Here is a 23311-nt window from a genome sequence, read left to right as displayed (position 1 = left end):
AGAACTTGAGTGGCTCCCCCATTTGGTTGTGTAACATGAGTGGCAGATGGCAGCACTGTAGGCATGTGCGTGGGAGGGAAAATACATTTGATAGAGGAGACCAGAGGGAGGTGGGGAGTTGGCTCACTTTTATAACTGCTCACTGTGTGAGAGCTACTCACATCTAGGGCATGTATCCACTTTACCCCCATGCTGATTACCTTGCCTCAAACATGAGCCTCTTGGGGACAAGTGATGATGTCCTATCAATGACAGTTCTTTTCCTGACCTTGCCCTCTGCTGGGAAGACTGGAGCAGTACAACTGCCACCCACCTGCTCATCCACGCACAGCTAACCACCTCCAAGTGATGACGCAGGATCCCAGCAGCTTCGGGACTGGCCCTTTCCCTTCTGTCCTGTTACCCAGTAATTTCTCCCTTTCTGCCATTCCAACCTCAGGCACCCATTGCTCCTATACATATGAGTCACACTCTCCTAGTGTTTCTGTGATAAGACACCATGACTAAAAACAACTTGGAGAGGAGAGGGTTCGTCCCATGTTACAGGCTTATAGTCCATCTAGGAAAGTCAAGGCAGGAACTCAGGGCAGGAACCTGGAGGCAAGACATGAAGCAGAGACACATTTCTCATTGGCTTGCTCCTACAGCTTGTTTGGCCTGCTTTCTTATAAACTCAGGACCACCTGCCAAAGGGTAGCACTACCACAATGGTCCAGGCCCTCCAAAATCTACTGTTAATCAAGAAAATGCCCCCATGGGCTTGCTCACAGACAAATCTGGTAGGGGCATTTTCTCAATTGAGGTTCCTCTTCCCAAATGACAGGCCCCTCACTTTTGTATGACAGAAAGCCACACAGGGAGTCCCTCAGCTATTCTCCAGACCTGCAGGCATTGCATAGCAGTGTATTCCACCTTCGTTCCAAGTCCAGAAATCCTGAGTGGGAGCCGCTGTGACTACTGCTCAGGAAGCATCGGCTTTGTCAGTTGTGTTTTGGCCTCCTTTTTGTGTGTCTGAATGTGTGAATGAGTGTGTAAAGATGACTGCCTTTGTGATCCTGACCCAATGATAAACACCCACAAGTAACCCCAATACATGCACACTCATGTACATACAAACACACACACACACACACACACACACACACACACACACACACACACACCTGATTGCTGGAGACGTTACTGTGCTCTCTGGGCAAAGTAGAAGTTCCATCCTACTTTAGAAACTCACCTTACATTGACTCAATCCCCTCATTGCTGAGTGCTTCCATTAAAACACTGCTATTTTTAGGAAAAGAAGATTTTCTCCATCTATGGACACTACCCTGTTATCCGGGCCACGCTGCGAAGAAAGGGCTGGGTGGAGAAAAAGTTTCATTTCTTGCCCAAAATTCTTCAGAATGTTGAAGGTGAAGGTAAAGAGCACATGGGTGGAGTAACAGACTCACCTTGTCCCATGTAGGATTTTTTCTATGTGGCTAACAAGTCAGTTATCCTTGGTGCAGTGACTCTGCACACTCATTGGCATCTGCCTTCACGTCCCCACCACCCTCCCAAACTCTCAGGCAGCCACACTCCTACCACAGTGCCAGGCACTTTTTGGTGCCCCCATGTCCACACTCAGCTTCTGCCAGCTCCATTCCACACCAAGGCCATTCCTCAAGTTTCCATAATCAGGCTGGTCCTCCCCAGACTCTCGACACAGCCTCTACTGAGGGTCATCCAATAGCCTGGAGCATCCCCTCAATCCTGACTTATCACAGCCTACATGAGATGTTGCACAGGATGCCGGAGGAAATGGGCATGTGTAGCCTCTACAGCATAGCCCTCAAAGATGACCTGCTGCCCCAGGGGAAGCCTCGCTTGGAGCTTCTAGTGCACAAGTGGTTATCCATTCATAGTGGGACCCCAACACTACAGGGAGTCTGGCATGGTACCTGAACACTGTGGCAGCAATATCTCTCTTATGTTTTACTTGCAGATAATAAAAGTGCAGAGACCAAAGAAAATCAAGAAATACCTTTGGAGAGATTAGATGATATCCATGATGTGATGGTAGGCCCCGTGGCCTGGTATTGGGGTATACCACGGTCTTTCCAAGGCAGAGCACACTGGACAGAGGGTGGAGTGAGGCTCCTGTGAGGGAATATTGGGCATCTGCCTTTGTGCTGTATCCTGACTAGCATGAGTGAGACTGTGATCAATGAGGTGCTGAGTGGTTGGGCTGGGGGTCTGTGCATTACAAGATAGAAGTAGAAGGGGCCTGGCCAGTGAACAGATAGGGTCTCCAGTAATGCGGCAGTTACACCCCAGTCACCTCTAGCCTGGCTCCACTGAAGCCTTCCTACATCTTCTATAAAGAGAACAAAAAAGGTTAGTCCCAAGGCAGAAGTCTTTAACATACATGGAATTTAAAAGAGCAGATATCCAGAATGTCTGTGTATAATATCTCATAAATCAGTGCTAAAAATAAATAAACATTATTGATGGACAGAGGGTTAGCTCCCAGGTGGTCAGAAAGCACATTAGGTTTATGGAGTTAGTTTCATTTTTATAGCTGGCTGTGCACTTAGTCTTCGATCTGTGAGTACCAGATCCTGGTACTGTTCCCTACTCTGTACAGTGGGAGGAAGCTACCTCCTAGGTGTTCTGGGAGCAAGCATCTTCTGGACCACACTCTCAGGTCCCAGAGCACCACATTTACCTCTATTCAACAGACAGCATGTCTCTAAGTCCCATATAGATACCAGAGTGGGAAAAGTTCAGGTTCACCTTCAGCCCAAAATGGAGAAAAGCAGCTGGTTTCTGGGCAGCAGACACTCCAGGTGGTTTGGGGTGTCCCCATACCAACACATGGAGCCCTCAGGACCTCAGCTAAGATTGAACCTCAATCATCACAGTACAATCTAGCTTCTGTTGCACCCTCAACTCTCAGCACCTCAAAGGACTAGATCCTCAAATGCTGGATGTTGATAGAGGGCTCTTCTTGCCAGTCTAGGTTGGTAAAGAACGAGATGCCATACCTCCTCTGGACTATCAAGAGGGACGTTGTGGACTATCACAGTCTGACCTGTGACCAGATGCTGAATCACTATGGGAAGACAGCATCGTTCACCACCAAGGTGGATGGGAGGGCCCTGGGCTTCATTAGAGAGGGTGGGCTGTCTAGAACCAGGAGAAACACAGGGACTGTTCAGCTTCTGGCTCCTCCCCCAAACTCCCACTACCTCATGTCCCATACGCCCACCGCACTCAGGGCACTCTCAGTGCATGGAAGCCCCCTTCCTGGGGAACATAGACCAAGTCAAATATGGGCCCCCAGTGGAGTTCACTTTGTGTGAGGCTGTCCACTGAGGTCCCTGATGCCCTGCTCTCTCTGGAGATTGGGCTGTGTTTGAACATGAGGAGCCTGCCTTGGTATGTCCAGGCCAACCCCAACACCTTCTTCCCACGTTGCTATGGCCTCTGTACGGAGAGTGAGAAGCAGGAATTCTTGGGTGAGTGACCAGCGGCCTTCTGAGGCACCACACTTCCCTAGGGTCCATTTTGTAAGGGCCAGCCCAGACATAGGCAGTGGGGGGGGGGGGGGAAGCACAGACAAAAGCTGTTGAGCTTAAGCATTCAGATCTTAGCTCTGAAGGGACAAGGAAGGCCTCCAGCAGCATTGGCTTAGAGCATCACCATTTACTTCCAATCTCTCTGTGTGGATGCCCTGCTGCCCAGAGCCTGGGCTCACCTTGAGCCTGGGTCTGCAGGGTTCACCGCTGTGGTGCTCTGCTTATGTGTTGTGTGAGTGCAAGCAAGACCCCCTAAGTAGAAGAGGGCTACATTCTAGATAGTCCAGGGTGTCCAGAGAGAGCCCTTAGATTACTCAGAGGGTCCTGGCACTGTAGCAAGGGACTCCTGGGAATATCCCTCAAGTCTTTGAGGGGTTGTGGGGCAGTGATGATGGAGAAGAGAGGAGAAGGGGAGAGTGGTGGGTGGAAGGAGGAGCTGTCAAGACTGGGTGTGGACAGGTGGGTGAACAGCTGGGAGAAAGTGTGGAAGCACCTGATGAGGGTGGCAGGGAGACCCACGTGGCCTGCCCTGCTGCCACTCTGGGTGGGCAGTGGGAGCGAGGCCTTGGTGTCCTTCCAGATGACTTTCGGCGAACAGTGGCTTCCAGCATCCTCAAGTGGGTAGTGAGCCACCAGAATTACTACAGTAAAATCAAAAGCAAGAGTAAGAAGGAGGAGGCCAAGAATGGTGATCCCAGCCCCCAAAAAGGTATGCACCTATGAGGTGGAGTGTCTGGTAAGTGGGTAGTGAGCCACCAGAATTACTACAGTAAAATCAAAAGCAAGAGTAAGAAGGAGGAGGCCAAGAATGGTGATCCCAGCCCCCAAAAAGGTATGCACCTATGAAGTGGAGTGTCTGGTCAACAGTACAGGTCGTTAGCTGGTGAGGTGGGGTCTGGTAGACAGGATGGGCATTGTTGCTTTGGTGGTCAAACAGGCATGAAGAAGGGACACCAGTGCTTCTGGTTCATCTCTGATTCTCATGGTCACCCTGTCTTCTGTTTTGACTGTAGGACGAAATCTTTGTCATCCTATTTGCACAAATATCAGCACCAGGCACCCTTATTTCATGATCATTCTAAATCCTGCCCCCCAGGTGGGATGCCTAGCCAATGGTTGCTGCTGTGACCCTCCATATGACCTCCTGAAAGAGGACCACAGTAGTGGCAGTTCTGTATGATGTCGGCTCACAAGCAGTCACCTGGGTTTAAGGGTTGTGTTGTAGTCTGCTTTAATACAATTTGTTTCTAGAACAGTTTCAGGCTAATGGCAAAATTGAGCAGACGATACATTGGTTTCCCATCACCCTGGGTCTCTAAGCACCCCACTGTCAATGTCGTCACCACTTCAGAGGTACATTTGTTAAAACTGTTGGAAAGTAAACTTTGGCATGTTAAAAATTTTAAAGGATGCTTTTAAAAAGTGATTTGTGAGTGAGGCAGCTTCAGGCTGTGAGTGGAGGCTTTTGTAGTGTTATATGAATTGGTTATAGTTGAACTTGAACTGTAAGGGTGGGGACAGTCAAGACATGTAACAAAAGGCCCCTGGATGCTTATGATTGACGGAGGTAATTCTGCAACTCCTGGCCCTTTTTCCTGCCTCCATGGTTCTTCCTTTTTCAGTATTTCTACAGTGGGGACCTCACTGTCTGCAACCTGTTGACATTGGTTTCATTCACTTAGCAACAGGCTTTGAAGTGTCTTCCTTCCATGCTTGCTGCTTTATAATTAGGGCTGAGTAATTAATTAATTGTCCACATGTGCTGGGTTATTTATCCATTCCCCCACTAATGGACTCTTATCATGGATCAAACTGCTATAGACTTCTATGCACAAGTTTGTTACAGGAATTCTGTCACCAGCCCACTAGCCAATTGAGAGGAACGTTTTGGTTCAAGAGGCAGAGTTTTCATTGGAGATGGATATGACTGAGAAAAAAGGCAGAGCTGAGGAGGGCATGGGCCTTTATGAGCAAGGAGCAAACAACTGTAGGTGTTTTAACAGTGGCTTGTGATTTAGTTCAGTTTCCCCTTTTATTTTTTAATATGTATGCATCGATTTTTTGGTAATTAAACGGTAAAGAAATTCTGCAGCACCTGCTACCCCACATTGAGCATCATATGTAGGTTGAGTTTTCCCATCCCAGGAACCACTTCCAAATAATCACTCTGAGGCGTATATTAATTGTAAATGCTTGGCCAATAGCTCAGGCTTATTACTAACTAGCTCTTATATTTTAAGTAAACTCATATTCCTTATTGACACTCTGTCACATGGTGGTACCTTTATTAATATGGCACATCCATCTCCTGCTCATTCTGCATCTTCTGGCGACTCCTCTGACTCAGCCCTTCCTCATCCCTTCATTCTCTGTTTGGCTTCCCACATAACTGTATCCTGTTTAGCTACTGGTCAGTCTGCTTGTTTATTAAACCAATCATAGTGACATATGTTCATACAGTGTAAGGGAATATTCCACAGCAGCAGATGCATATAAATATTAACTCCCAGTCTTTGGCCTATTTCCCCATTCCACTGAAGATGACTTTCACGCAGCAGGGAGCTTTAATTTTAGACTTCTAGTGAAGTTAGCTCACCAGCAATTTCTTTCTGGATCAAGCCTTTAGTGTTGTATCTAAAGCAGACAACAGAAAGCTCAATATTTCCTTGAGTTTCTATGTTTTTCATCTAAGAGTCTTGTAGCCTCTCATCTTCCATATAGACTTATCCCTTTTTAGTTAATTTTCTTGAACTTGAGGTCTGTATCAAGATTTTGTTTGGTTTTGTTATTTTTCTTTTAAAGATTTATTTCTATTATTCAAAGTGTGTGTGGGGGGGGCCTAAAGTGAATGGAAATTTTAATTTCAAATTCCAGTTGTTCACTACACAGGAAAGTGACAGCTATAGCCACACATACTTCCAGGACTCTGTTAAATCTTTTGTATTTTTCTACAAAGACAATCCTATTATCTGACTATCCAATATCTGTACATTTTACTTCTTTTTCTTATCTTATTGCATTTGTTAGGCTGTCTACCTTATTGCTAAAAATCAGTGGTGCGGTAGGATCTAAACTGATGTCCTCTTTCTCGATCCCAATATTAATAATTTGTGTCTTCTCTCTTTTTTTCTTAACCTGGCTATGGATTGGTTCATGGTAATCTTTTCAAAAATCTAGAGCTTGTCTTAGGACTACTGTCTTAATTAGGGTTTCTATTGCAGTGAAGAGACATCATGCCCACAGTAACTCTTATAAATGAAAACATTTAACTGGGGAGGCTTACAGTTCAGAGGTTTAGTCCATTATCCATTATGGCGGGACAAGGAGACAGTCAGACAGACATGGGCTGGAGAAGTAGCTGAGAGTCCTGCATCTTACAGGTAACATGAAGTGGTCTGAGTATCACAATGAGTGAAGTCTGCATCCACAATGACACGCTCCCTCCAACAAGGGTGTAGATATTCAATAAACCACACTTCCTAATAGTGCCACTCCCTTTGGGAGCCATTTCATTTAAAACCACCACAGTTTCTATTGCCGTGAAGTGTCACCATGACCACGGCATCTCTGAGAAGGGAAAACATTGAATTGGGGCTGGCTTCTAGTTCAGAGGTTTAGTCCATTATCATCATGGTGGGGAATGGTGTGCAGGCAGACATGGTGCTGGAGAAGGAGCTGAGAGTTCTACATCTGGATCCACAGGTAGCAGGAAGAAACTGAGACACGCTTCCTCCAACAACACTCCAACAAGGTCACACCTCCTAAGTGTGCCACTCTCTATAAGCCTATGGGAGCCATTTTCTTCGAACCACTACATTCCACTCCTGGCCCCATATACTCGTAGCCATATCATAACGCCCATTGTACTCTCTGAAACTGTCACATAGACCTATTCTTGCTTTGCAGCATGCTCAGTGCTGTGCCCATCACAACACTCCTCAGTGCCATGTCTCAACCAACACTGTGCCTGAAGCCTCTGCTGCTCCCCATCTATTCTGCAGCCCCCTACCTCCCTGGGTAACCTACAGCTAGCCAGGAAGGGGTCTCAGTCTGTTGGCCATGTTCTTGAGGCCACTTGAAGTCCACTTTCAGTCTGTGCTTCCTGAGACTCAACAGTGGTCCTGAATCATGGGGTTGAGAAGGGGTTCAGGTGCCAGGACCTACCAGCACTCCCTGTGCATGTGGTACAGGAAGCTCTGTAGCAATAGGAATTGTCAATCATAGCAGCTGTAAGTACTCACAGGTGTCAGAGCAACACAAGGATCACAGAGTGTGAGATCAGAATGCATGTTTTTTGTGTCTCTGTCTTGACATCCAAGTCTAGTTTCACTGTATTCAGAGGTTTCTCTCCTGCCCACTAGTTCCCAAATAACCACTCAGAGGCTTAATATTACTTATAAATGCTTGACCAATAGCTCAGGCTTGTTACTAGCTAACTCGTAAATTAACCTATATTTCTGATTTACACTCTTCCAAGTGACTCGTGGCTTGTTACCTCATTTTCTACACATCCTGCTCCCTCAGTGGCTGGCTGGCTGGCTGGCTGGCTGGCTGGCTGGCTGGCTGGCTGGCTGGCTGGCTGGCTGGCATGTCCTCTGACTGCCCTTCTTCCTCCCAGAATCCTTGGTGTCTGGCTGTCCTGCCAATACTTCCTGCCTGGCTACTGGCCTGTCAGCTTTTTATTAACCAATGAGAATAATACATATTCACAGTGTATAGAAGGATTATTCCACAGCATTTCATGGTGTGGCAGGTAGTTGAGAAGACTCACGAAGGGGAAGAATCACCTCCCAGGGGAGCTGCGGCAGGAGCAGGAGGCAGCTTCTGCACTCAGGGTGGAGCTCACACTCAGTGCCCGTGCTTGAATTCCAGAACCTGATGATACTGACCTCAAGTTCCAAGGCCTCTCGGGACAGCTTGTGGACACAGCATGCAAGGTGTGCCAGGCCTACTTGGGACAGCTGGAGCATGAGGACATTGACACATCAGAGACCAGCACTGAAGCATTGTCTGAGGAAGAATGGAATGATCTGACAAAGCAGTACTACTTATTGGTTCAGTAAGATGCCACACCACTGCCTTGACACCAGAGGTGTCCCTGTGCACACACACTGGGATGCATGTTTGGGTGCTGGAGCACCTATCTGAATGTTGAGGGCACTTGCCTTGATTTCTGGGGATTTTGTCACGAGTCTTGGCATCTGTCTAGGTATTGGGGTGCTTATTATCTTCTGAAGTACCTGTCTAAGATTGAGATGCCTCCTGAGTCTTGGGGTACCTCCTGATATTGCAGAACCTGCCTTTGGTATCATGGGTGCCTATTGGCTGTTAGGGTACCAAAACTTTTGTTATTTGTTTAAAAATATGACACCTCCTGTGGGAATCTTTTGGAGGTACCATCTCATTTTGTACCTTCCCAGCTCCTTCCATGCTTGATATCACTTGGACCCACAATAGTCCTGTAAGTTTGTCCTGCTCAGGGCCTGGCAAGCTCTGGGTGATGAGTAATGGCAAGCAGGGGTGCTTCCCAGGCTGTCCAGGATGCTGGTCACCTCTCATCGCCAAGACCCACATAATGATGCTACTTCCCTACTTTCCTCAGCTTCCCACCCCCTGTGGTAACAAAATCAGAGAGGCAATGCTTGTTTCAAGGGTCCATGGTAACCCCCACATACTGTCCTGGGTGTCTTCACCCTTTGGCCCTTCCTTCCCTCTATTTGATTGCCAAGCATTTTCTTCTCTTCTCCCCTCTCCTCATCTCCCCCCTTCCTTCCTCACTCTCCCCCCCCCCAGCCCCTTTCTGTTGACTTATGCCTGTAATCCCAGCACTCAGGAGGCTGAGGCAGGAAGAACTTGAGATCGGGGCAAGACTGGGCTATGCATTGAGTCTGGGGCCAGCATGGGGTATATTTAGTAAGACTCTGTTTATTTTTTTAAGCTAACCATAAAGAAATGATTTGTTTGTTTGTTTATATAGATTTGTTTATTATATACAGTGTTCTGTCTGCTTGTATATCTGCATGCCAGAAGAGGGAACCAGATTTCTTAACAGATGGTTGTAGTTGCTGGGAATTGACCTCAGGACCTCTGGAAGAGCAGTCAGTGCTCTTAACCTCTGAGCCATCTCTCCAGCCCCAGCATTTTGGGTTTTTTGTTTGTTTTTTGAGACAGGATTTAGTATGAGTCACTGCACCCCAAACCTTCTTTGTTTTATTACTCACCTTTAAGTAGCACTTTCACTATTTCCCAAACCAATCATGACAGTGTGGCCTAGCTTACTTCCTCCCATTCCTGGCACTCTTGTCACTCATTTCTGTCTACCTTTGCTTTGTTTTTTATTTATGAGGGGGTTGCATGAATGCATGTACAGTGTCCCTGAACGAGTGCATCAGGTGTAGAGTTTTCCTGGAACTGGAGTTACAGGTGATTATGAGCCACTTGATATGTGTACTAGGCACTAAATCTGGGTCCTCTGCAAGAACAGTTAAGTTCCCTTAACCTCTGAGCCATTTCTCCATCCTCTATCTTTGTTATAAGAGGTATGTGGCTTGTTGCTTTGAAAAATCAGTTATTTTCATTTTTTTTGTACATCAACTATTTTTTGTTCAGTAAAACATCTCTTAGTCTATCTTCTAATAACATCCTGTGGTAGAAAACTTTGTCCATTATTATTATTATTATTATTATTATTATTATTATTATTTTGATCTCAAAAATCTAAAGTTTTTTTCACTTTTGAGAGATATTTTCTCCAGGATAGAAGTCTCAATTTGCAAAGATAGTTGCTGTTGGAATGTTATTCTACCATCACCGGCTCATGCTGTTTGGATCAGAAGTTTTCTGCTGGTATTTTGGCTCTTCTAGAGGGAAGTAGTATCTTTTTCTCTGGCTGCCTTAATACTTTTGTCTTCGGTTTTAGTAGTTTGCTTATTATATTTGTTATTATGTGTGTGGGAATGCTTTTGTATTTATCCTTGTTCAGGTTTTCCTCCAAATTCAGACTCTGGTAATTATTTCTACATCCGTTGCTTCTGCTTCTTCCTGTCTCTTCTCTCCCTGGGACTCAGAGTGCACGTGTTATGCTGTGTCCCATGTGTCTCTTACCTGGTCTTTTCCTTCATGACTATCAGGAGAGCCCTCCTAATATACTTGTCTGTTCCTGGCAATGTGTTGTGTTCCACTGGTCTATCTAACTAACACTAGTGCACATTCATGACTTAATCCATCAAAGGAGAAGCATGCTGTGTTTACTCTCCTTTTCAGGAGTTGTCCTTATACTCCCCTATGTGAGTTGTTCTAGACATAGTGTCTTCCTAGTCAAATTGGCTGTGTCTTTGCATTTGTTAGCCACTAAAAACAGGGAAAAGTTGATAAAAAATGATTTGTGTTGGCTTAAGAACTATTTCTCACTGGCAGTGGTGGTGCATGCCTTTAATCCCAGCACTAGGGAGGCAGATATAGGAGGATCTCTGTGAGTACGAGGCCAGCCTGGTCTACAGAGTTCCAGGACAGCCAGGACTGTTACACAGAGCAACACTGTCTCGAAAAGCAAACAAACAAAAAACTGTTTCTGAAAAAGCGTTGTAGAGGATGACAACAGAAGCCACAGACTAGAAACAGATCCACTGTCCACACATCCAACAGAGGTTCAATTTAGAAATTACAGAGTGAGCCACAATAAGTTAGAGGAAAAAAATTAACCAAATGAAGCCCTCAGTTGCTTCTCTATCACATGTGAAGTCCCGAGTCCCATCTCCAGCACCACATAAACTGAATGCTATGGCCCAAGGCCTATAAACCTACGCACTTAGGGGGTAGTAGCAGGAGGATCAGAAGTTCAAGGTCATCTTCAGTTTCATAGTAAGTTCAAAGCTCCCCTTGGCTACATGAGACTCTGTCTCAAGAAAAAAAAAATTGAAACAGACTCTTTATGAAAGACAAATTCAGCTGTTGAATCAGACTAGAACTCTTGGTGGTAGCTCCTATCATCCTGGAAGGACTTTGAACTCAAAGCCACCCTGTTCTATACCTGACTCTGTCTCAAAAGCTGAAAAAGGAAAAAGAAGCAACAAAAACGACCATGATGGGACATGATGGGATAACTCTGCACACCAGGATGGCTGAGTTGTTGGTGTAAGTCAGCAGCTCTAATGCAGTGCTGGTAGGAGTGCCAAGCAAAGCATTTTGGGAAAGCAAGAACTGTATGCCCTATGACCCAGCTCTTCCATCGCTAGAGAAATGGAAGAATCTAGCCTCAGAAAGACTCAGTGAGCCCAAACCTGTCAGACCCTAGTCATGTTAGAGCAGGGGCTACAAATGGCACAGCCATGGACAGATCTCCCAGCTGTGAGACTAAAGGACATTTCTCAGGAGGGGGATGGGAGGAGGAGAGGGAGAGATGGAAAGAGAGAGTAAGTATCCCAGTGTCCCGGACCATGGGTGTGAAGTTCAAGAGAGGCAGAGATCATCCCTGTGGTAGAAAGTGACAGTGATGAGCCGCTACTGGAACATTACACTGGAGAACTTTCTGAGAAGCTCATGATCTCGGGCTGGTGATATTGACACAAGACCACACAAAAGCAAAAAATCATCAAACGTCCCTTTTTCTGTTAAGTGTTCTGTTCTTAAACCTCTACAAAGGAAAGCCCAAGGCTTCACCACCACTGGGTGGCAGCATTGGGTTCCATTGCGGTGAGGCATGACCCTGTCAGAGGAGCAGATTCTCTGGTGCATTGCAGTGACTGCCCCCTTAGATGCACTACAGCCTGCTGAGAGCCTGGGGGTGGGGTGGGGTGGGGTGGGGCCAAGAGGCTACACTTGATGGGACCTGCAGAGACCCTATCTGTTCTTTGCTGGGCATGAATATGTGCAGAGTTGGAGCATTTCTGAAACAGGCTAAGCTCCTGCTGTGTTCTCAGAGATCTTGCAGCTTTTACATCCTTTCATTATGTGGCAGAAGCAGCATTATGTGGGCAACATGGCATGGTAATTCATGAGTCCAGTGCTGCTGGCTCACCTCCCAGGGTGACTCCCAAGGCCCAGGCTCCAGTGTCCTGCAGAGATCGGAGGGGGTTCCTTTCCACTGGACAGCAAAACACTTGTCTTTCTGAGCCACAGTGGTGGGAGAATCCCTGCCATTAGGCACTTGCTGAGATGTCATCCCTTTGCACTAGTCTGGCCTGTCATTTTGATGGAGACACTGGGATTGTCTGTACCTGTTTGCACCATGTACTGATTGCGGCAGAGATATCCCATCATTATGGAGTTGATCAACTTGTAACATCTGTGGAGGAGGCCCACAACTGCTTGGTATCTGGCCAGCAAAGGCAAGCTCACTTATGACATATCAACCTGTTTCCTGCACCCAGGAAACTGCACTCTTGTTCTCTTGAAACTCTCACCCGCATAGCCAGGGATTGCCTTTATTCACTTTTTCCTAAATGCTGTCCTCCTTTCCCAGCAGGTGGACAGAACATACATGTCTCCTGTCCCTAAGCCCTTGCTCTTAACCTCTGGGGCTGCAGCCAGAGTTGTGGCTCAGCAACAGTCATAGGACAGTATGCAGAGAGCCTGCACTGAACATTCCCCACTGTGTCAGGGCTGCCCATAGAACGTGAGCAGGGCTGTGGGTGTTGTTTTGGATGTTTCTCTCCCAGGTGCCAGTAGTGCACCCTCAAATTCTGGAGGCTGCTCAGACTACTGATCTCTGTCCTTACTCCCTGAGGTTATGATGGGTTTTTAAGTCAGGCCTTTTCCTACAAGTCTGATGTTACCAACATGGACATGGGGTCAGGTTGACAGTCCAGGTCACAGGACAATATGCCAGCTGCTAGCTGGGACACGTTAAGTCTGCATTGGAGCTTGGCTTGCTTTATAAGGGTCTTTCTGGCAACAACAATGCAGGCAGTTTCTCGGCACAGGGACCCACCTGTCTCTGGTTTCCCTTTGGTATAGAATTGGTATCCTTGTCCATACAGGCAATCCAGGAACATGTATCAGGGTTTCTCTGTCTCTCCTTTCTTTTTTCCTTCTCTCTAGTATGTAACCTTGGCTGTCCTTTAACTTGCCATGTAAATCATATAGGTCTAGAACTCACAAAGATCCTCCTGCCTCTGCCTCTGCTGAGTACTGACTGGTGTTAGAGGCATGCACTACCATGTCTGGCTAGGGTCCTTGGTGCTTGCCCTGTCCAAGTACAGCCTCTAAGGTCCATGACCCAGATATCCTCAGTTGGTTGACATCCTCTGCTGCCCCTAACCCTTTCTTGCCAGATAACCATTCACCTTTCCTAGAGCAGAGGCACCCACCAGTCACTAGGGGCTGAACGCTGCCTCTCAGAGCCTCATGCCCTCTCTGGATCTTGCTTTTTAGTGGCAATGCTTTCATCCTTGATTCGAGAAGCTACTTTTCACAGTGCCAGGCTCTGCTGAGTAAGATCAGCTCTGTGAACCCTCAGACAGACATCGACGGGATTCGAAACATCTGGATCATAAAACCTGCAGCAAAGTCCCGAGGTCGAGGTGAGTTCACTGGGTAGATGCCTCCCCAACATACAAATCTCCTACCTTGACAGCACCTGCTCCATGATGGAGGGAGATCCAAGCAGTACTGTCAAGGTCAGACAGGGATGCCCAAGCTAAGCTGGAGGAGGAGGTGTCCATCATAGTGTTGTTCTGGAGTTTGCTGATTTAGCTCAGATTTCCTCATTTGCATGCACCCGCTAAACAACCTCAGAGTGTTATTTTTGGATGTGGGAGTGTGGGGGTGTTTGTGAGTGAACATGTGTTACCTTGATCTTAGCAAGGACTGTCATCTCAAGCAGTGTACGTTCTCATACCATAGATCCTCTGTAAACTTCACCTGTAAAACCTAGAACTCTTAGAGGCAAATTCTGAACTCCTCATAAAATTTGCCTGTGGATTATTCACTTATTCACACTTACTGCCTCATCTACCCAAATTGTAGCCAGAATTGCATTCTTTCCTTTCTTGATGGTGTGTGTGTGTGATGGCGTGTGCATGTTCATGTACATGTATGCATGTGTGTGATCTCCTAATCTTGTGTTAAGTCAATGGTTTCAGTTTTCAATTTTCCAATGAGAGATTTTTCTCTTGTCTCTGATTTAAATGCCAAGTTGATTTATTTCCAGATTATCCCTATGAAATAATAAAAGATTAAAGGCTACGAAATTTTCTCAGTCTGTGGCATTAGCTACATCTTCTTGTCTCTGTTAAAGAACATCCTATTTCTCTATAGTATTCAAATGGACTTTTTATTTTGTATATCCTATTGGTCTCTTGAGATCTTCTAAAGATTTTTAATTTTCAGGTTATTTGTGATTTAAATTTACATTTATTCATTTTATGTGTACGATTGTTTTTCTTGCATGCATGTATGTGTACCATGTGTGTGCCTGTTGCCTATGGAAACCAGAAGAAATTATCAGAACCCCTGGAGTTACCAGCTCTCATGAGCTACATGTGAGTGCTTGGAACCCAACTCATGTCCTCTATAAGAGCTACATGTACTCTTAATTTCCGAGCCATCTCTCCAGCCCTATATATGTGATCTTTAATTTTTTTAATTTGTGGTTTATCACATCCAATCCTAAAGGTCTTCTGTCCTGAATTCTTCTCTTCCCCAGTGTATGTGGTCCACCCCCTTCTGGTGTCCTGCAGATGGACAGGTCTTCCTCCATTCTCCTGTGATTTGGCCTTGATTGACAGCACATGCTGTCTTCCTTCTTGGGCTCTGTGCTCAGCCCCCTTCTCTTCCTAAGAAATCTGTCTTCTCTCACCCATCAGGCCATACGTTCCTCCCACTGAGACTCCATCCCCAGGGATACTTTGTGGATTGCTCAGATGTGCTGTTCTCAATAAATGCATTTCTCCCTGCTGGTCACTGCATATGTTTTTGCCAACTGCTGGTGGCCCTTGGGTGTAGGTCCAAGGTGACCTCAGCAGTTTGTTTCATTTTAGGCAAGATCTCAACTTGCTGTGACCAAATACATGGAAGCCATGTGCTTTGTGAGAACTTGTGCCTGTGGGACCCTGTGGATGGAAGTCCCTCTACCTTTTATGGACAGAATTGATGACCAGATGGTACTGTGTAACAGCATCCCCAAATGTCTGCCTATTCATTTTCATCCTACATGGCAGAGGAAAGAGAGCTGCAGGGTCTGTCAATGGCATTAAACCCTACATATCTCACAGTGACACAAGTCACTCTTTCCTGCATGCCACACAAGCCATGCAATGTACTTTAGGGCCAAAGGTTGGAAATTGTTCTGAGTAAAGAAAAGACAATGGGGAGAGAGTAAACGCCTCTACCTGGGCATTTATTGTATTTGGTGGATCGCTCCTTTAGCATTAGCCCTCACTGGTCTCCAGGGGCCCTGCTCTGAGGACACAGCAAACCCTAAAGCATGCTATTGAGTGGCTTTCCTTTGATTTCTGAATGCCCTCTGGAGTGGGGGTTTGGCAGGAGGGCTGAACAAGTGGCTGGCACCAACTGTAGCTTTGGCCACTGAACGCACATCTGCCCTGCCCAACCATCCCCTGCAAGCTCTTGGTGCTGGGCCAAAGCCAGGGTTGGTATCAGGGCCTATCATGACCATGGGGGTTGGGAGAGAGTGCTGTGCTGCACTGAGCCAAGGTACCCCCTCTTGTTCTTGGAGATATTGTGTGCATGGACCGTGTGGAGAATATCCTGGAGTTGGTGGCCACAGACAACCAGAACACAAAGGACAACAAATGGGTGATCCAGAAGTACATCGAGACACCGATGCTCATCTATGACACCAAGTTCGACATCAGACAGTGGTTCCTTGTCACAGACTGGAACCCTTTAACCATCTGGTTCTACAAGGAGAGCTACCTCCGTTTTTCCACGCAGCGCTTCTCCCTGGACAAGCTGGACAGGTCAGCAGGGGGAGCTCCATATTCCTCTAAGTGCCTAGCCCTTGGGTATGTATAGATGAAGCACCCTTGCTATTTGCCAGTCTGGACCCTGGAGGTTGCCTCTCACCGACAAAGCATCAGGGCATAAGGGCTCCCAGCTCAAACACTCAGGGGTGCTGGTGATTAACAAACCACATTCCAGTGAGAACCAACCTGAACCCTCAGGGATGACCCCGGGCTTTCAGTGCTTTAGTGACTATCACTTGGCAGGCAGTGCTGGGGGCCTGGATGCCCTGGGGAACTTTGAAAGGGAGAGTCAGATGGAATCCTGGGAGCCTGAGGGTTGTGCAATAGAAACTTGGCCAATGAACTCTAACCGCTTGCCCCTTACCCCCCAGCACACCTGTTAGGTCACACCTGGAATGGGGCTGGGCATAACTGAAGGCAACTACCCCTGTGTGTTGCCTCTGGACAAGAGCCTATACTGTAGGCTCTAGAAACTCCCTGGAAATAGACCCTTGGAGCTGCATGCAGCCTCTTCACATGGGCTCAGCTGAGCCATCAACTCTGGGCCTGGCAATATCATTCACTGTCCTTCAGCTCAGGCTGATGGGAAACTCCCAGAAATGGTGTCTGAATGGGAATAGCCCAGCTTTACAAACAGAAGTTAAAGAAGTAGATGGATGGCTACATCTTTTAAATGTTCACCTTTCTTTCATGTGGTTGTGGGTCAGGCCTCACTCTAGAACTGGATGGAAATTCTCAGGGTGACATACCTGCAGGTCAAATGAAAATACCCTTAGCTCCAACAGTGGTCTTCTAGGAGGTACCGCTTGTTTTAAGTCTATGCAGAGCAAGGCAGGAATATTAACTAACTCACTAGAAACTATGGGTAGGTGGCTCGCATGCTCCTACTGCATATACATAAGGGAGAACTGAGGCCTGGGCAGATTATTTTTCCTAGTGGTTGGTTTTGCATTGGAGGGCTTTTGCCATGTCTGTGCTGTTTCTCCAGGCTGGTTGAGGGGTCCATAGCTGCTTCTGGGTAGCAGAACTGACAGTCCAACCACTAGCTCAAGCCTTCTACAGTAGCCCTGCACCAGGCAAAGTGACTTGAGAGCAAGCTAGGCAGACAGTTACTGGCTCTGTGTAATGGTTGTTGGCATACACCAATCTCATAAGCACATTGCCCACAGTGCCATCCACCTGTGTAACAACTCCATTCAGAGACGTCTCAAGAATGACAAAGAACGCAGTCCGCTGCTACCTGGCCATAACATGTGGACCAGCACTCGCTTCCAGGAGTATCTGCAGAAGAGAGGTCGAGGGGGAACTTGGGGCAGCATCATCTACCCATCTATGAAAAGAGCCGTCACCAATGCCATGAGGGTGGCTCAAGACCACGTAGAAGCCCGTAAGAACAGCTTCGAGCTCTATGGAGCCGACTTCATCCTTGGGCGAGACTTCAAGCCCTGGCTCATCGAGATCAACTCCAGCCCCACCATGCACCCCTCCACTCCCGTCACAGCCCAGCTCTGTGCCCAGGTACAGGAAGATACCATCAAGGTTGTGGTAGACCGCAAACTGGACCGAAACTGTGACATTGGCAACTTTGAGCTTCTGTGGAGGCAGGTAAGGATAGAAGCCACCCCACCATGGCTGCTTAGTATCTGTCCATGGGGTGGGTGGACCTGGGCTTCTTGTGGCAGCCATCTCATTCCCAGTCAGCGGGGGACACAAATCCTGCTTCTTGGGTCTGGGCTGTGTGCAGGACAGTCATGAGCCTGGGTCTGCCTTGTCTTCCCCAAGCTCAGCCTCCTGTGTACATCAAGACAAAGATTTACTCTAGATGTGGCATCTTAGACAGCCCTGTCACTTAGGCCCTGTGGGCATCACAATCTGATCTTCCTATCTGTCATTTCTCCATGTCCCAACTGTATGGTTAATGGGAGAAGCCCTTGCCTGAATAGCTTGGGAGGTTCCACAGCCCCTTCTAGACTGTTTCTCTTTAGAGCCCCTTGTCCTCTCTGAAATCTCTCTAATGGCCTCCCCTCAGGGGTCATCTAGCAGGCTTATGCATCAACACTGAGCCTTTGGCCTCTGGACTCCTGCTTGCCCTATGGGTTGAGCCCAGGACCTAGAGGGAGGCAAGCTGGGGTCTGCCTGAAAGAAATGCCCAGTGAGCACCCGAGCTTTGAAGAAGTACAGTCAAAGCTTCCGAGGCATGGCAGGTGGCTTGCAGTGGGGCCAACCTGGTAATTCTCTGAACAAGGAGGGATACTGACCTGACTCCTTTTCCCACAGCCTGCCGTGGAGCTGCCACCATTCAATGGGTCTGACCTCTGTGTGGAAGGCATCAGTGTGAAGAAAGCCAAGAAGCAAATGCCTCCCATCACCAACCTCAGTTTCTCAGAATCGCTCTCAGACACTCCGGTCAAAGCGCGGAGCCCCCGGGCCCTACCGGATCCAGCAATCGGGTCCTCCCGAATGACCCTGCGGCAGGACTGGAAACGGGAAGAAGCAAAGGTACTTTCAGCCACCTGGTCTGTACCAGTAATGGCTGCTGAGGGCAGAGGTCTAGCAAAGCCCTCTTACACCTTACCGGTTAGTAACTACCAACATGGAGACAATAAGGCCCCCAAAAGTACTTTTAGCAGAGCCCAGCCCACTAAACACTTGGATCCAAACTTGACAAGTGTACAGCACCCTGCCCTGGTGCTGCAGAATATGAAAACCATGGAGAGGCCCCAGTCTCCACCACCTGAAGCATCATCAGATAACCTTGGGGAGCCAGTGCCTTTGTGTCCCTTCATATTTGAGGGATTCCGGCTCCGTCCCAATCTTCGAAGAAGACCTTCGAGCTGCATTCTTCAGAGTAGGGCTCAGGGCTGGATCAGGGGTATGCCCTGAGAGGATCTTCAGCCAAAGCGCACAAGCAGGGATGGGGGTGGGGGATGAGACACCTTGGCACTGCCCTGTCCAGGCACTAGGGTTTCTGGTATTGTGCTGGTCGAGATGAGCAGCATAGTGGGGTTCTGTTGCAACAGTCCCAGTGGCACTTGCTTCCTCTAAGGTGGAGCCGGCATCTGGGGATAGGTTATTGTGTTCAGGCAACACCAAGTAGCATGGATAGGCAAGGTGGAGGGATTGCTGGGCTCTCGCACATGATTTCTGGAAGATTCTGATAGAATTGACATATTTGTGATACAAGGCGAGGTGACTGGGCTGAGTCTACACACAGGACTTCGCATGCCACCTGTTATCTGGCCTTGGCTCAGAGAGTATCAAGTCAGGCCGCCACCTTTCTCTGTTAAAATATACTCATGCCCCATGGTGTGTCCAACCTAGTTAGTCTATCCCTCTTACTGCCTCCCTACCACCTGGTCCTCTCCTTGTCTGCTTGCTGTCTGTGTCCCTGGATAGGAAGGTTTGGAGCACTGGCTCTCACTGCCACCTTTGTAACTGTACCCTACTGCCAAGGATTGCAAGTGTAATGTGGGGCAAGAGCTTGGCACTTGCTGGACACAGGTGCCTATAGAGGCTCTGGGTGGGGGGAGAATCTGTGTCAGTTCCCATGCCTATGCCTGGCCATCCTGTGTGGGTAACTCTGTAAAAGTGTCTCTAGGAACCATCTGGCTGTACACCTAGAGACCTCTTTCTTTGGCGAGATGTCTACAGAAACAATAGCTCCATCTAACAAGTTGTAAAGTGTCTGTAACAATGAACTGCACACTGGGAGCTAAAAGGGGAAGTTTATCTCTAACAGCCAGGTCAACAAGACCATGCTTCTGAGGACTCTAGAGAGGGTCTCCCCTCCTACAGTTGCTGGTGTCCACCAGTGATCACTGGTGACTGGTAACCATATCACTTTCATGTCAATCTTCTTATAGGTATATGCCTTTCGTGAGTCTGCTTAGAATTTCCTCCGATAAGGATAGCAGCCATTGTGTTAGACTTCCACCCACATTTTAGTATGACCTCATTCAGTGATGACATCAGCAGAGACTATTTCTAAACAAGAAAGGCTTCAGGTGGACATAGATCTGGGGGGATGCTTTACCCCATTTCACCCCATTATAGGTATAGACTATGGTGATTCACACTCTGGCCAGCACCCCACAGAGCTATTGCTCCTATCGCTGTTACTCTTGCCTCTTGTAAAGTATTAGTAGGCTTCTTGCATGTTTTCACTTGATAGTGAAATGGGAATTAGCTACTGTCACATATTTAGCAAGCACTTTGGTTTCTTTCTGGAAAGTTCTGACTTGCATCTTTGGTCATCTATCCAAAGGCTCCTGGGTCCCACTTTCTCTTGTCATAGTTTCTATTAGAGATTTCCCCTTTTATTCTTTTCATTGTTTTTGTTGTTGTTGTTGCAAATATTGTTTCCTACCCTATAAACTTGTCTTTTCACTCCTTTGTGGTGTTTTTATTTTTTTGTGTAAAACCATCTTAACTACAATACAATCAATTTAGCCAACATCTCTAAATTTGGTGAATTTTTCTTTTTTTTTTTTTTTTTGGTTTGTTAATGAAGAACTCAAGATCATAACAATAACCCAAGAGTATCTGCTAGCAAGGCATCTTCTAGAATTTCTAGAATTGTTTCATCATTAGCATGAGGCAAGATCGAATAGATTCCCAACAGAACCTATGAGAAGTGCTCCATGCTGATGTGGTCACATCTACTATGTGGTCTACGCCCACATACACAGGCCTGTCCCTGCATGTGCCACTGATCTACATGTCTCTCTTAGACCAGTGCCACGGTGTCTTCATGCTGTGGTCTTGCTGCTTTATGCAAATCTCTTCATCTTGTCTCCTTGGAAATGGCTGAGCTGTCCTGGACTGGTACTTCCATATACATTGTGGAATCAGTCTATCAATAGCAAACACCAAGAATAAAAATCTATTAGAATCTTTGGAAAGCATTAAGTTGAATTTGTATGTCAGTTTGGGTAGAGCTGGCTCTTTATTACACTTAGCCTTACAATCCATGAATATGTTGTATCTCTTCATTTGTTTATCCTTAAATGTCTTTCTTTAAACACCTATTCTTTAAAAAATATTAAAAATGAGTATTTTATATATTTGTTTTATGTGTATGAGTGTTTTGCCTACATGTATTTATGTACATCATGTGTGTACTTGGTGCTTGTGAAGGCAGAAGAGATTATTGGAACCCCTAGAACTGAAGTACTGGTGGTTATAAGCCACTATGTGGGTGCTGGGAACTGAACCACTACGTGGGTGCTGGGTCCTCTGCAAGGGCAGCAAGTGCTCTTAACTGCTGAGCCCCTAAACTCCTAAATGTTTAAAATGGCATGTACTTATGTAGTGTGTGTGTGTGTGTGTGTGTGTGTGTGTATACACTTGAGCACTAAGGTCAGAGGATAATTTATGGGGTCTGTTCTCTCCTTCCATCATGTGAATCCTGGGGATCAAATTCAGGTTATCAGGCTTAGTGGCACATGCCTTCATACACTAAGACACCTCTGTGGACTCTAAAACTATAAATTTCTTTGCTTTTTTTGGCATATTTCTTCCTCTGTATAGTTTCTTTGTAAATGATATCTTTTGAGAGAATTTTATTGTATTTATAAATTATGCCCATTTTATAGAAATACAATTGACTTAAAATCATCTGAATAAATCTTGTCAATTCTATTTAAAGATTCATTGGGTTTTTGTCATGGGCTTGCTATATCAGAAACAAACACATTTGTCAGAATTTGTTGAATAACAAACAATAAATTCACAGAGTGTGGCTGTTTCATTGACTGCAACATGCCAGACACTTCTGCTTCCCTCAATTACCCTGGTAAATGTGCTAGCCATGGCTGCTTTCCTTGATAACCCTGGTCAATTTGTTCTTTTATTCCAATATTAATTGCTATTATTACCTCTCTGATCACACACAGTAAATATAGCTGTATATGTGTGTTGTGTCAGTATACACATATATTGCAGAATGGTGGGAAAGGTTCAGAGGCACAATGAACTCAAGAGTTTTCTGAAGCCTGAAAGCAGAGATGCAGAGAGTCTCTGTTGATATTCTTTATAAAGAAGCAAATAAAGCTTGTGAAGAAGCTAGAGGCTGAATACAGGGTGAGAATTGAGCTACCGGACTGAGTCCAGCTGTAGAGGTGAAAGGGCAAAACTAGGTCCAAAAGGAAAACAGGAAGATGAGCAGGCAGCAGTTTAAGTAGGTCATGTCAAAAGCGGTGACAACTAGGCGGAAGGCCCTGAAGCCCAAGACTGTCATTTGTCAGTCTGTGCTGAGAGGGGCAGAGTGTGTGTGTGTGTGTGTGTGTGTGTGTGTGTGTGTATGTGTGTGCATGTGTGTGTGAGTGTGTATGTGTGTATATGTGTGTGAATGTTTATGTGTGTGAGTGTGTGTATGTGTGTATATATGTGTGTATGTGTGTGTATATGTGTGTATGTGTGTGTATATGTGTGAGTGTGTGTATGTGTGTGTATGTGTGTATATGTGTGTGTGAGTATGTGTGTATGTGTGTGAGTGTGTGTGTGTGTGTGTGTGTGTGTGTGTGTGTGTGTGTGTAGAACAGATGGTGTGGTTCATTCATGTGTCCACTGGTGCCGAAAGTTGTCCTCCACCCTCAAAATGAAATCAAAAGCCACTTGTGAAATGGAATCTCTCAGAGTAAGACACGGCCTGAAATACTGGTTTTACACAACTTAGAGCAGGGCACAACCTAGTAAGAATTTTTCAAATATTTAATTAGATCATCTGATTATTATATGTCAAATATTTGATTAGATCATAATTTTCTTTTGCCTTAAAATTATTATCATTGTTTCTTTTTAGTTATTTTATTGCACTGTACAGGACTT

The 23311-nt window shown here is 46.4% G+C and overlaps 1 protein-coding gene across 1 annotated transcript in view; it reads left to right on the top strand.

The window, feature by feature from the left end:
- Ttll8 (tubulin tyrosine ligase like 8) overlaps positions 1-19630 on the top strand; it is a 41356-nt gene extending 21726 nt beyond the window's left edge. Inside the window, exons 3-12 of the mRNA XM_051189585.1 lie at positions 1292-1415; positions 1982-2055; positions 2994-3122; positions 3383-3497; positions 4138-4266; positions 8430-8616; positions 13929-14077; positions 16234-16477; positions 17653-18088; positions 18761-19630. Of these exons, the coding sequence (XP_051045542.1) occupies positions 1292-1415; positions 1982-2055; positions 2994-3122; positions 3383-3497; positions 4138-4266; positions 8430-8616; positions 13929-14077; positions 16234-16477; positions 17653-18088; positions 18761-19366 (2193 nt within the window). The 3' untranslated portion in view covers positions 19367-19630. The remainder of the gene's footprint in view (positions 1-1291; positions 1416-1981; positions 2056-2993; positions 3123-3382; positions 3498-4137; positions 4267-8429; positions 8617-13928; positions 14078-16233; positions 16478-17652; positions 18089-18760) is intronic.
- The last annotated feature ends 3681 nt before the right edge of the window (positions 19631-23311 follow it).

This window comes from Phodopus roborovskii, unplaced genomic scaffold (assembly GCF_943737965.1).
Source record: "Phodopus roborovskii unplaced genomic scaffold, PHOROB, whole genome shotgun sequence".
NCBI classification, from domain to species: domain Eukaryota; kingdom Metazoa; phylum Chordata; class Mammalia; order Rodentia; family Cricetidae; genus Phodopus; species Phodopus roborovskii.
Note: the sequence above shows the minus strand (reverse complement) of the source record. Positions and strands in the feature narration are given on the sequence as shown.